Source organism: Desmodus rotundus, chromosome 3 (assembly GCF_022682495.2).
Source record: "Desmodus rotundus isolate HL8 chromosome 3, HLdesRot8A.1, whole genome shotgun sequence".
NCBI lineage: Eukaryota > Metazoa > Chordata > Mammalia > Chiroptera > Phyllostomidae > Desmodus > Desmodus rotundus.
The window spans coordinates 132,914,814-132,926,074 of NC_071389.1; the positions used below are offsets into that span (position 1 = coordinate 132,914,814).

At 45.7% G+C, this 11,261-nt stretch overlaps 1 protein-coding gene across 1 annotated transcript; it reads left to right on the forward strand.

Annotated features, from left to right (window-relative positions):
- The first annotated feature begins 4,937 nt into the window (after positions 1–4,937).
- Positions 4,938–10,701, forward strand: PHLDA1 (pleckstrin homology like domain family A member 1). The gene is made up of 2 exons (XM_045187315.2): positions 4,938–6,177; positions 6,602–10,701. Exon 1 carries the CDS (start codon positions 4,953–4,955, stop codon positions 6,141–6,143), a length of 1,191 nt encoding a protein of 396 aa, XP_045043250.2. The 5' UTR covers positions 4,938–4,952; the 3' UTR covers positions 6,144–6,177; positions 6,602–10,701.
- The last annotated feature ends 560 nt before the right edge of the window (positions 10,702–11,261 follow it).

The window sequence follows — 11,261 nt, forward strand, 5'->3', positions numbered from 1 at the left end:
TTTTTACTGTGTATTGCAAATTGGGAAGCTTACAGGTTAAAGATTTTTTGATCGTATAATCAAGTTATAAGTGAAAGCAAGCACTTCTTAATAACTTAAAGTTCTGTTAAATATAATGTCTTTAAGTCAGTATTAATGGATTTTTAAGCAAGTATTTGGCCATTTAACTGCTAAGTAAGAAAAATTGCCTCCAACCATTTCCATTACTCTTTCTCAGCCTTTGGTTACTCTTATTAGAAACCAATAGGGTGATAATTTAAATACCTGTCACAGCCATGGGAATGTAAAGTACATGTAGGAAATGGAGCAGCCAAAGAACTTACGCGCATGACCCGTGGACATGAACAATGGTGTGGCTGTTGCCTGAGGGAGTGGGGAGTGCTAGGTGGAGGGGGGCAAAGGGGGAAAATTGGGACAACTGTAATAGCATAATGAATAAAATAATTTTTTAAAAGTGAAAAATATTAATATTCAGTTGCATGTGGCTTTGAAAAGAAAAGGTTTGCAGGACTTATTTTAGAAAACATCTACAGAATAAGTATTTAAATTCATAGAGGCCTAGCATATGTAGCAGTTAATCCATTTAAAAAATAATACCAAATATATATTGGTATGGCAAGTATTGGAAGTTTTGTTATGAAGTCTTACAGTTTGAAAAAAATTTAAAGTAGGATGTGTTATGAAAAATCTCAAAAAACATTTAAAGACATTGATTTTCTTTTCATGTCAGGGCTTCTGAATGCATTTCAATTTTCTACATATGTTGAGTCCCTACTATGTACCCAGAATTGTACTAGGTGACTGGGGTACATCAAAAAAATGATCTTTGCCCTCTTGAAGAGTTTACATTCTATAGTAAGGGGAACAGGAATAAGCAAAGGGCATAATAACTCAGTAGTGTGTTAGGAGGTAACACATGCCATGGGGAGAATTAAGGGGAATTGGAGGGTTGCAATTTTTAGAGTGATGAGGATAGGCCTCACTGAGAGGACATGTGAGCAAAGACCTGGGAAAAGTGATTAGGATGACCCTGACTGCTGGGTTAAAAATAGGTCATAAGGCAACAGAGACAAGTTAGGAGCTCGTTGGAGTAACTCAGCAGAAGGAGAGAGCGATGGTTTGGATCAAGGTGGTGAAGAAGACAGATGAAATATACATGTAGTTTTCAGATTTAACTGATGGGATTTCCTGGCAATTTGTGGGTTGGGTATCAAGAGAAAGGAGTAAAAGAGAGCCGCAAGGCAGGCATGCTCCTGAACAACTGCAACCCAGGGTCAAGAGTACATGGACATACACCATTGGTGAAACAGAAGTTTGTTAGATAAAAATACATTCAATGCTCCTATCTTGGCAAATACACCTTCATGAGTACCTGGTGGGTCAGGTTTGCATTTCAGATTCTTGAATTCCAGTGACAGAACATTATTTGCAAGCAGAGCTGATCTTCAGTCATGTCCAACCTTCCTTCTCTCCCTATCCCTGGCTCTGAATTGTGTGGCCCCAAGCCTCCTGCACGTTGTGTGGACATCCTGGCCTGCACGTTCTAATTCACCCTCCTTCCGTTCCAGTGCACACACTGGTGACAGAATGCACAGTCCGGAACAACCGAAGCCATTTAGGCGGGGTATTTTGAATCCTGAATGAGTGGGCTCCAGGTAGGCACGTCATTTTGACACATCTAAAGCTCAGGGCTCTGGGTAAGGGCCTCTCGGCTTGTTTTAAGGGCAGTACTACCCCCAAGGTTTTTGGTCTTAACATCTGTACAGATGGTATTGCCCTCAACTGAGAAGGGGACTGACTGCAGGCGGAGATCAGGACCTGTTCTATTAGACATCCAAATGGTACTATACAGAAGGGTAAAGGGAAAATTTCAACTTATAGTAATACTAGCCTGGAATATATCAAACAAGACTGAAGGCTGTTTTCACTATAACCATTCCAACCAGTTAAAGATGTTGAAAAAACCATGAAAAAACCCACTCTTAGTGAATGAATTCCATCTGGAAACTTTTTATCCCATTATATATAAACTGACAGACTCCATCTAATCTGGAGCACTTTTTCTTTATTGTTTTAAATTAGCAAACACTCTGAGCCCTGCTTTCTATGACCTAAAATTCCCTCAGACATTTTCTCCTAGTGACGTACTCAGTGAACGTCTCCACTAGCATTTGTTTTCTTGCTGGAATGTATCTTTTTTTTTCTTTGGTACTCTTTGTTTTATTCTTTGGCAACAAGTAGATATTAATTTGGGAGCCTTTGGCATATAGATGTTATTGAAAATGATGAGACTCGATGAGACCAGTAAGGGAGTGAGTATAGATAGAGAAACAAGGACTGAGCTCTAAAAGATTGGGAGGAAGAAAAGCACCCTGTAGAGGAGACTGAGACAGTGACCAGGGAGGTGGAAGGAAAACGAAGAATAAGTAGTGTTCTTGAAGCCAAAGGAAGAATTGTATACGAGAGGAGAAAATCATCAACTGTGCCAAATGCTACCTATGGTACAGATAGGCAACTTGATACAGCCAGCTGTAATATATACTTTGAGTTAGCCATTTCAAATTTGTTTACCAAAGCAATGATTTTGTTAGCTAGCTTTCTAAATTTTAGTAACTTTTAAGTGAGTTTTGTAGGTTTTCATATCTGTAGCTGAACTTGTAGTATATCTTTGGAAACTTATTTCCTATAATTCTTCTTTTATGTGTGAATTTATTTCATTGCCAATATGACCATTTTTGTGAGTTGGTGGGGACTGTTGAAATAAATGACAGTCAAAGCTGTCATTGATCCACAAGATTCCTATAATCTGAGATTCCCAATAATCAATGCACTGTGGTCAGAAAGAACACACTATACTTCTGAGCTGGTAACAAAGTCCGCAAATCATGAAATACCCAACTGGAAATTCTGAGTTTTAAAGTCTCTAGTTAAAGGAAGTGCTTTAGAAAATTGTACTTGTTCAGACATTCTGAAGTGATTTAGATACAACGCATTTGTTGAATCTTGGTAAACTGCAGGTTAGATAACACCAAATATATCGAGTTTCTCCTAAGAAAATGGCTTGGGCTTCCAGATTACATCTTATTTTTTATGCAGTCAAGTTTGTATTGTATCACTTTCCATATGAAATGACTTTTCCAAACACACCTGCCCTCAGGAACTCTGAATTACACACTTAAAGGAAGTATCCTTTCCAAATGAGTTGAATGGCATTCTGCTAAGAAGATGAACAGCTGGTCATGTAGAAATTCTCTGGAATGCCCACTTGTCCCACAAAGGCAAGGAAAGAACGAGATGTGAGGAGCAGTGTTTGTTATTGGTATACAGAATTGTTTGTCTTTTTCACATAATCTTACTAAAAATACTTATGTAATTTTAATAGTTGCCTTTTTCTTTAAAAGACTGCTAATTCATTCACAATGTAAAGGTCCTGAGAACCCACCAAATGCAATTCAGTGGGACTCAGGATTGTGCTGGAATTGTCCCATTTGCTAAGACATTGTTTCTTAGATTAAGACTCAGAATCCTCCTGTTTTAAAATTATGCTTTAAACCCGCCGTTTTAGCTCAGTAGGCGGCGCGTCAGTCTCATAATCTGAATAAAATTATACGTTGTTCTCAATTACCTTGAGATTAAATTCGAATTTCTTATCATAGTACAAAGGATTTGACTCTCGCTCAGCTCTCCAAGCTCATCTCTCACTTCCTCCCCTATTGAACTCTTTGTTCCGGCGGCAAGAAATCAGCAGATGAACGAATCTCTCCCTTCTCGGCACAGGCAGCACACAGCCTTTCTTCCTACCTTGTCCAGTTCTGACTGTCCACCCCTGGTTTATTTCTGCTTCGTGCGATTCCTCCTCATGCCCTCAAAGTCAGTGCACAGTTGGGGTCCTCTTTACTTAATGGACGAATTTCCCCATCAGGAGCTTTGGTTTCAGGTTATGCTCTTTATTGCTTTGTTTCTCAGAATTTCTATAGAAATTGAGTGTGGGAGTAGGAGAGAGCTAGGGGCAAGTTCAGCGTTATCTTTCCCACGTCACAGATAAATAATATTACAAAACAGAGATCTGGCCCAGTAGGCATTTTTAAAGAGAGTGACCCACGGAGCCCACTCTGCCCTTAGAAGGAAGGGCTAAGTAAACTGCCTGGAGTGTGGGTTCTCTCCACACAGGACACTCCCCGGATTTGTAGTTAGAGTTGAGTTACTGTTGCGAGATGTTGCAGCCTCTGCCGATGGGTCTAGAAGGAAGCTGGAGAGCTGGGGAGAAGACAGGTAGTGCCTGCGCTCCCCGTCGAGAAGGGAGGCGAGGTGCCATCTGAAGTGGGCCACCTTCCTCTACCCCTCCCAACCGGGACAGAGGGTAGCGCTACCGCTTCAACAGTCGCCCTCTCCGATCCGAGAAGACCTGGTTGCGGACCGTGAGCGAATATGAGAGTAAAGACACCGTGTCCTCTCGGCCTTCACGCCCCGAGATGTTTGCCTAGCGTCCGGGGAGGGCACACTTCCGCGGGGCTGCACGGCTCTCCGGCCTCGTCCCCAGCCTCCCGCTCTCCCAGGTCAGGACCCTGGCTCTGCGGGATTCCAGGGCGCCGCGCGGGTCCCCAGGGCTGGTTGCCGAGGGCGCAGAGGGAGGCCGGCGTTCCAGGCACTGGCCGGGAGCGGCGCCCACCTCGCGGCCCCACTTCATTTTCCGAGGCTGGTGGCCGACTGCCCCGCCGGCCGGGAGGAGGCGGGGCGGCGGGGACAGCCTCTCGGCGCCCTCCGGGCGTCAGCGTTCGTCCTAGAGCAGCTAGGACACCCTCCCTGAACGCCCTGGCGGAGCAGCGCAGTCGCCCGCGCTCGGGTCCCCGCAGTCCTCCCGGAGGCGGGGCGCGGGAGCGAGTGGGCGGGGGGAGGCGGAGCGAGGGGAGCGGGGGCGGGGACGCGGCCGGCTTGGGGAAGGCCCCAAGTTAATGAGGCGCGCGCCGGCGGCGGAGCGCCTCTCGGAGTTGGGCTTTTCCCCGCGGTGCGGGCGCCAAGAGCCGCCTTTTCCGCTGGGTGTCACTCGGGGGTGGAGGGGATGGCCCATTCAAAAGCGTCGCGAGGGGGCCCGGCCAGTGCCCTTCAGTGAGCGCTCGCAAGAGGACGGCAGAGGCCCGGAGGCTCGCGGCTCCCGGACCTTCTGGCGCATCAGGACGCGGCTGCCCCTCTGCCCGGGCCGCGAGGCGCCGCCGCTCTGCTTCCTGCGTCTCAGCCTCCTCTGCGCGCTCCGGGCGGGCGGCCGCGGAAACCGCCGGGGCGAGGACGGAGCGCGTCTGCTGCTGCTGCCCCCAGCGCGGGCGGCTGGAAGTGGAGAGGCCGAGCCGAGCGGCGTCCCCCCCTATGCCGGGAAGATGTTGGAAAGCAGCGGCTGCAAGGCGCTGAAAGAGGGTGTGTTGGAGAAGCGAAGCGATGGGTTGCTGCAGCTCTGGAAGAAAAAGTGCTGCATCCTCACTGAGGAGGGGCTGTTGCTCATTCCGCCCAAGCAGCTTCAACACCAACACCACCAGCACCAGCAACAGCCTGGGCAGGGGCCGGCCGAACCGTCCCAACCCGGAGGCCCCGCTGTGGCCAACCTCGAGCCGCCGGTCAAGCTCAAGGAATTGCACTTTTCCAACATGAAGACCGTGGACTGCGTGGAGCGCAAGGGCAAGTATATGTACTTCACTGTGGTGATGGCCGAGGGCAAGGAGATCGACTTTCGGTGCCCGCAGGACCAGGGCTGGAACGCCGAGATCACGCTGCAGATGGTGCAGTACAAGAATCGTCAGGCAATCCTGGCGGTCAAGTCCACACGGCAGAAGCAGCAGCACCTGGTCCAGCAACAGCCCCCGCAGCCCCAGCTTCAGCCCCAGCCCCAGCCTCAGCCCCAGCCCCAGCTCCAGCCCCAGCCCCAGCTCCAGCCCCAGCCCCAGCCCAAGCCCCAGCCCCAGCCGCAGCCCAAGCCCCAGTCCCAGCCGCAGCCCCAACCCAAGCCCCAGCCGCTGCACCCGTATGCGCATCCGCACTCTCATCCGCACCCGCATCCTCACCCGCACCCGCATCAGCTACCGCACCCGCACCAACAACCGCTCTCGCAGGCGCACGGCCACCGACTTCTCCGCAGCACCTCCAACTCTGCCTGAAGGGGGCAGCACCCGGGCAACACAAGGTGACAAGGTAAGGTCCCGTCACTCCCGGCTACCGAGGGCCACACCAGGATTGGGGCTCGGGGCTGTTAGGAGTAGGAAGCTTGTTCACCGGTTTGACTTTTGGGTGGAAGAAAGAGAAGTTATAACAAGTTTCTGGGTAGGTGAAAAGAGGAGAAGCAAGCCGGAGCCAGGAGATGCCAGACAGAGAGGGGAGGGTGGGGAACGCGGGCCGGCAGGGAGGCCTCGCGCACCGCCACCCCGCCCACCCTGGCCGGCACGCGTTCAGTGGGGTGCACCCCAGCGGCACCGCTGGCCCTTTCCGTGTCTGAGCACTTGGAGGGAGTGACCTCGGGGTCTTAACGAGCACACTTTGTCTGCATGACTGGCCCGAAGAGAACTGGGTCTTGGAGGAATCTGAGCCACCTACTTCATTTCATGCCCTTTCTTTCCAGGTTTTGAGGACTTGAGGAAGTGGGACGAGCACCTTTCGATTGTCTCCACTTGGATCGAAAACAAACCTCTCTGCCCCGCACCAGATCGAGTAGTTTGGACAATACCAGACTGATACCTTGGGATTCCTCTTCAGTTTTCTGCATCCTCTTCTTCATCGCAATGCAGGAAACGGTTTCAAGTCCAGAAGGCTTTATTTATGAACCTTCGAAAGGATATTCCGCTATGGTGGGCCTTCTAGGAGTGATGATGTACTGTAATTTTATTTTAATGTATTTTGATTTATGATTATTTATTAGTTTTTTTTAAATACTTGTTCTAAGACATTTCTGAATGTAGGCCGTTTTCCCAAAAAGGAATTTTATTTTCAAAAATCTATTCCCTAGTAAGTTCTAATCTTGGGAAGGAAGAAAGGGCGGTGTAGGGGAAAACACTAAGAATTCATTAATTCCTTATTCCTGGGGCATTTTCAGAACGTCTGACACTCCCATTGTTATGCCAGGTGATTAAAATTAAAGTCTGTGATAGAACTTTTTTTTTGAGGTTTTTTTCCCTTAGATATATCTGTTGTGTAGAAGTTTAAAGAATTTAAATGTTCAGAATTGTGTAATTATGAAAATCTAATTGTTTTTCTAAAAGGAAATCAGTAGTAATGCTGACTACTTCAAATACTTAAAACATAACCCAACTGATGGCAAGGTGATCGTGAACGTGTGGTAGGGCTGGGTCTACTGTAGGGAAAAAACCTCACTTATGTTATCTGTGAGGGGTTTAATAAGGACATTTCTTTGGTTGCTGAGTATAAATGCATTAGGTGTTTCATTTCAAAAAACATAGTGAAGGAAAGGGGAACCGTTCAGCTTGTTTGACGGAACATTTTTGCGTTCTGTCCACAGTAAAGGTTACCCTTCTCCGAGGGCTGTGCGCACTTTGCTTGAACTACATTTTCTTACCTCGTTCTAGAAGCATGCCCTAGAATCTTAGAGTTTAAAAAAGACAGTTTGTAACTATTTCAAAGGACTAAGAGTCATAACTTTCTGTTTTCTTACTGAAAATAATGTTGATCAGAGAAACCAACTGTTTTACTTTCTATTGCTCTGTGAAAAATTGGAGGGTTACATGTTTTGTTGTTAGGTTAACTAAACTCAGAAATTGAAAATGAAAGGACTGGATAAACACTGGATTTTCAGTAGGAAAAACAACCCCAGTCTTGTTTTAGCAGCCACTTGTTCCAGAGGGGTTGGGTGTGGGGGGATGTGCTTTTAAAGGTAAAACAAACCCTCTTCTGTGTTAAATCAAAAGGACGGTCAAAATCCACAAGGGCAGATGCTACTTGAGCTTAAAATGTACTGTAGATTGTACAGAATCCACCAGGGGCTGAAAATCACTTCCTATCCACACGGCTTTACTCACGGGTCCCTGTTTTCCATTATCTTTTTCACAAAGTCTTGGTCGGTAATTTTCCAGCATCCAAATTGAGCAGGTCAGTATTAGGCCCATGCTAAGTTAATGTAGTCAAGAAATGAAAACAGAATTTTGTGTTAGAGATACTCCTTCATCTGGAGAGGAGTATTCTGGTCAAATTACTTTTTAGTGCAATGATGAAATTTTGAGCTCATAACTAACCCAAAAAGTGGCAAGGGAAAATGAAAACTTGAGAAAATGACAAGCAGAACTTAAGTGGACTTCCACTTCCAGTGGCTATTTGAGTTATGGTTGTGAACATATGCTGCAAAGATTTCAAAGATCACACACATATATATATGCGCATGTAAATAGATAGGCAACGTAGAGAGCCAGATCCACAGAGCTGAGGCAGGTTGGTTCCGCTTCTTTGGATCCACCGCTGTACTTTTCTCATAATGCCTCACTCAAGGTTTCATATGTGTAGATTACATAACCCCTATTAAACTACAGCTTTTTTCCAGGTAGAAGGATTTTTCTTTCAAATTCCTGTGCTATAAAAAAGGTAAAACTTATACCAAGTACTTTTAAAATTAAGGTTCCTGTAGGTTGTTAGCTTATATATAGGCTGAGTACTGGCTGGCAGAAGTTTTCTTCCCCAGTGTCTGTGGTTCTCGATGGGGCCATCAGAATCACAGTCCCTTGTTCTGTCTCCACAGCCTTGGTCTGCTGTGATACTTATGTTGAATTGACCCTGTTAGTGGCTCTCTGGTTTGAAGGTCTCTTAGCATTTAATTGTGAAACCTCAGAAATGAGAAGGGAGAGGGGCAGGATGGTTTCTGTGTTTTGACAACTTTGAAATTATTATGGTTGAATAATTCTTCCAGAACAAAGAAACAACTATGCTCAGCAAAATACAAATGGAAATCACTTAATGTGTCAGTGGTTGTATTCCACCCGTAAAAAAAATGATACAAGCCACCTAAGGTATTAGAAGTCCTAACCAATCACCTCCATGAAAAAAGATAAAAGTACTTCTTTCAACCCAAGAAAAAGAAAAAGAAAAAGGCAGGTCCAACCGAAATCCCACTCCTTAAGTAAACATAAAATGTAAAAAGTTGGAAAATTAAAAGGAATGTCTCATCTGAACTTTTGTCCTTGAACTTATGTTGGTACCAAGCTTTGTATACAGTGAACTCAATTAACCATTTGTCAGGACAAATGAATGAAAGGGAAACAATGTGTAACTTCTCAGCACCCAGGAGGTGGTCTCTCTTGCCTCACACTGTGCTTCCTTTGCCTTCCTGGCGTTCCCTGAGAACGCTATTACTGGGAAGGGCTTCACAGCCTGCCTGACGAAGCTCCGGAGGCAGACTTTCCTAGCGGAAATCACAGATCTGCGTGGGCCCTGCAGGGAGTGCTGAGGTCAGAGACTAAATGGCTATAAAGGGCCCTTTCAAAGCGAACATTGCCCTCATAGAGGGAGCTGGATTTTGCTCAGAGAGAAATCGAACCAACTTTATAATTTCGCTTGACATTTTTTTCACTTGGAGGTAGAAAAACCCAACTTGCTGCTTAAAAGAGTTTCTTTCCCTCACATGTAAACGCTGTTAGGAAGTCTGGTTAAGTTCAAAGATCTTTTTTTTTTAAACTTTTTGTTAAACCTCAAATACCTATTTTTTTAAAGATTGCTCATTTTAAATCTGACACTCCAAGTTTGTTGCCAGTGTGGAGGTTCAGACATGTCACTTGTTTTCCCTTTGGCTTGTCTCCAAGTGTTTACAATGTCATGTTCAATGGTAGGTTTACAAGAGGGGTCTAAGACTCGAGTGGGACTAGAAAAATCCCGTAAAACATAGAGCTTTGTAGGGCGAGGATGGGCCTGTGAGCGTTTGTTCTTCTCTCTCTGTTTTCCTAAGTGTCAAACAAACTTCTTTTTGCTCTACCAATAAAATGCTCTCAGAATAAAATTTCAATTTGAAAATTATAGAGCTTGGTATTGAAGCCATCAGTGATTCTTTCAAGAGAAATATACCAATTTACCAAAAGCAAACTAAGATACATTAATTGTGAAGTTGTGTTGGGTGGGTTTTTAAGAACTACTTTCTAAAATTTGGACGCAATTTGGAGGGTGACTTTTCTGATCTGCATGTCGTGCAGCCAATCGAGATGGATTGACAGAGCATGGGATGACGGCAGGGCGCCTGCCAAACCAAGTGCAGGACCCAACTGGGTTTTCTTCCAAAGGGCGCAGCTGCTGTCCAGTGAAGGAGGCAGAAGGACTCCGGGTCTTTCGGAGCATCTGCGTAAGAGCTGGAGCGGCCTGCTCCTTTCTGCTCTGAAAGAGCTGATCACTGGCCTGCTAGCTAGTGATCAGCGGGGTAGTGAGGAAGAGGACCTTAATAATAAGTGGTTCTTCCAAATCACTGTATTTATTTTGAGAAGAAAGATAAAATGATTGTCTGTTACATTCCACTGTCAGCTTTCTGCTTAGTTTCAGAATATTCAAATGCCAGCTGCTGAAAAACGCGTATCACCACGTACCAAATGCTTTACTATATCACATTGGTGGACTTAAGTGTGGTCATAATTTGTGTAAATATGCTGCTTAGATGATATGGATAGATGTGATATATTTTTCATATTTTAAAAATGCATTCCATTTCCAATAAAGTACCGACTGAGATGACCAATCCGCGGACCTTGTGAAAGCCTTGTCACCCGGCATGGGCCCCATGCGTCCCTGTGGGAGAGACGCTCTAGAAGGCTTCTCTGTTGTAAAGCCTGTGGCCATTCTGGGAAGAAAAAGACCATTTTTGAGGTTGGAAACTTATTTTTAAAAACATTACCTGGGCAACTTGAATATGGCATATAAAAATTCACTCAGATCTTTTGGTGAAATAATTACTTCATGCTAATGAATTTGAGTTGAATTTTCCATGATGCCCCAGAGGATGAGAAATGGTGTTTAGTAACTGGCTTGAAGGCAATTCCCTCTTGAGTCCCAGGGAGAGTCTAGTCCAGGGGCGTCAAGCTCTTTTTCACCGGGGGCCACATCAGCCTCAAGGTTGCCTTCAAAAGGCCGAATGTAATTTTAGGACTGTATAAATGTAACTACTCCTTAACTGGTAAGCAAGAGCTCAGTGCTGCCGCCTGGTAGAAACAAGGTGCTGGGCTGGATAAAACAAGGTAGGGCCAGGTTCTGCCTTTGGGCCTTGTGTTTGCCACCTGTGGTCTAGTGCTTCGAGGTCTCTTGAG

What these genes read in the sequence shown, in the direction of transcription:
- PHLDA1 (XM_045187315.2), top strand. Translation starts at nt 4,953, where the DNA reads ATGAGGCGCGCGCCGGCGGCGGAGCGCCTCTCGGAGTTGGGCTTTTCC.